Source organism: Culex quinquefasciatus, chromosome 2 (genome assembly GCF_015732765.1).
Source record: "Culex quinquefasciatus strain JHB chromosome 2, VPISU_Cqui_1.0_pri_paternal, whole genome shotgun sequence".
Lineage (NCBI taxonomy): Eukaryota > Metazoa > Arthropoda > Insecta > Diptera > Culicidae > Culex > Culex quinquefasciatus.
The window spans coordinates 33,734,230-33,736,939 of NC_051862.1; the positions used below are offsets into that span (position 1 = coordinate 33,734,230).

A 2,710-nucleotide genomic window follows, 5' to 3' on the forward strand; every position below is an offset into this window, starting at 1 on the left:
TGACGGAACACTAGCCGGTGCCGAGTACGGATACGGCACGTAGTAGTACACTTTAGGGGATGGACACTGATTCGTTGAAGTTGTTGGTTTAGTCGTTGTGGTCGGAGGCTTCCGGGTCGTCGTCGGTTTGGTGTTGATGTTGATGATGGCGTTGCGTCGGATCGGTTTCAATCCGTACTGGGAGGCAAGTTCGTTCGGGATGTAGATAACGGGAGCTAGTCCGAGGTAGCCTCGGTTGGAGGTGCAGTTGCCACAAGGGAAGGACGGAACTCCGGGTGGGGCTGGATGTTGGTACGGGACGAAGTAGTACACCGGTGGTGATGGGCAGCGAGGGGGAGTTTCCGGTTGAGTTGGGATGGGAGTTGGTGATGGTCCCATTCCGGGTCGATTGGTTGGCTTGGGAATTGTCAGGTTGAGATGTAGTCCAGTGGAATCTTCTGAAATGATGTTGGCATTTAGCAGGGGACTTGTTGGAATGTCTTCATTACTTACCCGTTGTCGTTGGAGGTAGCGGAGAAGAAGCTGTTACTGGTCGCTTGGTGGTAGTCCTAGTCGACGAAGGTCTCGGTGGAGCAGTTGAGGTAACGAATACTGGAGGTTTCATGGTTTGACTTGTTGTATGCGTTGGTTTTGAGGAAGATGTCGCTGGACGTCTTGTTGTTGAGGAAGGATAATGTGTCGTGTGAGATGGCTTTTTCGTTTTCGTTGTCGGAAGCCTTGTTGTGGATCTGGTTGTAGTTGATGTTGGATAGTTCGTAACAGGATGTCTTGTAGTACTAGCTGGGTACCTGGTCGTAGACGGAGGCCTTTTACTTGTACTTGTTGGATATCTAGTTGTAGTAGCAGGATGCCCAGTTGTTGTCGTCGGTCTTCGAGTTGTAGTGGTAGAATATGTTGGAGGTCTGCTAGGTCTTGTTGTACTGAACAATGGAGGTTCAGGCGTCAGAATAACTGGTGTTGTGTCAGGGGGTACCGTTGTTCCGGGTCGTCGCGTCGTTGTACTGCTTGTTCTGTACGTCGTTGTAGCCCTCCGGGTTGTAGAAGTCCACGCAGGTTGTACCGTTGTGGTCACTGGATAGCTCGTAGAAGTGATGGGATTCACCGTAGGCTTAGGACGATGGGTAGAAGTCATTGGATATCCTGTCGTTGTAGAACGTCTAGTTGTAGTAGATGGATACCTAGTGGTGGTGGGATATTTTGTAGTTGAAAGACTACTAGTAGGACTTCGAGTCGTTGACGCTTGAGTTGGTGGTCTACTAGGTCTTGAAGTACTCTGCACTGGAGGATCTGGTGTCAAAATAACCGGTGTCGAGTTTGGAGGTCTCGTTGTCCAAGGTGGTCTGCTCGTCATCGTGGTAGTTCTTCTCGTCGTACTCGATGCAGGTCTCACGGTGGTACTCACGACCCCCGGAGGACGATAAATAAGCTCCGGTGGATCAGTACTCTCTCCAGAACCGTATCTACCACAACCCCTCGGCAAGAATATCGCCGTCCAAGGTCGTACCGTCTCGCGCTGCCCAGAGCCATAACCATCCCAATCCGGTTCATCCTCCAGATAAATCTGCACCGGTTTGTTCGGCTCAACCACCCGGTATCCACGGGAATCGGCTACGTAGTGCGTCACGTGGAGCTTTCCGTTGGGATCAACGTGCCCGTAGCATCCGTACGTAACTCCGTCCTGGCCGCGACGCTCGTGGTGGAAGTGACCGTCGGGGCCCACCTCGTAGCCATAGTGGTAGCTGTCTAATAAAACAATTTTTAGATTCGAGTCTTGTAAAAATGTTCTACAAACCTCACTTTGAAAAGGATTTAGCTGATAGTAGGATTGCTCTGTTGTGCTGCGTTCCGAAACATCTTTTCCAAGTATGATATCAAATTGGGCGTTGAATATCTGCAAAGTTCGTGTTTACACAATAATTGAGCACTTTAATTATTTCACGATAATTACCGTAACTATAGCTACTATTCGTAACATTGAACATTTATAAATTTTATTCCTGAGATCACTTAAACTCACACAATGATCACTATTAGTCACAAATATAGCGATCCAACTGCATTGGATGTTGCCATTAAACTGAAACATTTCCAAGCATAATAAGCTTCTTTTAAATCAAAACTATGCTGAAGTCTAGAATGGTCGCAAAAAGCAACGAATCACATGTTATAGTTTTAATTGCTTTTAATTCCCCTCTGTAGCCAGCAAGTACAGTGGAGTTGAAGAGAGAAATGATAATCTTGAAGTCACGCGCATAAGATGAACAAGGATCAACGTCTGTTCGGATGACGATAGAACTTGGCTGCTGACAGGTGTAAATGATTGCTAGCTCTTCTGAATTTATTCCATTGTTTTCCATAGAATTGAAACAGTGGTAATATTTTACAAATATTTCCAAAAAAACTAATTGATATTTTTACATGAATCAATATTATAACAGGTACGGTGACTATGATAGCCGGGGTGTTTTTGATAGGTTAGAAATTTTTCCGCAAAATGAAGAGTACACATTAATGCTATGGAATCATACTGATCATGGTAGAGAAGCGTTTAAAGTACTTCAAGAAGAAGTTATCATAAAATTTTAATAGTTTAAAATGTAAGTTAACTATAATCAAGAAGATGTTGATGAATAGCATTAATTTAATATTCTCAAAATGTCATGATTTTCTCAATGAACATGATTTTGAATCGGAAAACGGAAGAGGAGAA

General features: G+C 44.9%; 1 protein-coding gene across 1 annotated transcript in view; it reads right to left on the minus strand.

Annotated features, from left to right (window-relative positions):
* LOC6045019 (mucin-2) overlaps positions 1-1,980 on the minus strand; it is a 2,163-nt gene extending 183 nt beyond the window's left edge. The window contains exons 1-4 of the mRNA XM_038250242.1: positions 1,949-1,980; positions 1,798-1,891; positions 493-1,743; positions 1-437 (exon numbers count right to left, since the gene is read on the minus strand). The exon at positions 1-437 is cut by the window's left edge and continues 183 nt beyond it. Of these exons, the coding sequence (XP_038106170.1) occupies positions 1-437; positions 493-1,743; positions 1,798-1,891; positions 1,949-1,975 (1,809 nt within the window). The 5' untranslated portion in view covers positions 1,976-1,980. The remainder of the gene's footprint in view (positions 438-492; positions 1,744-1,797; positions 1,892-1,948) is intronic.
* Positions 1,981-2,710: the final 730 nt, after the last annotated feature.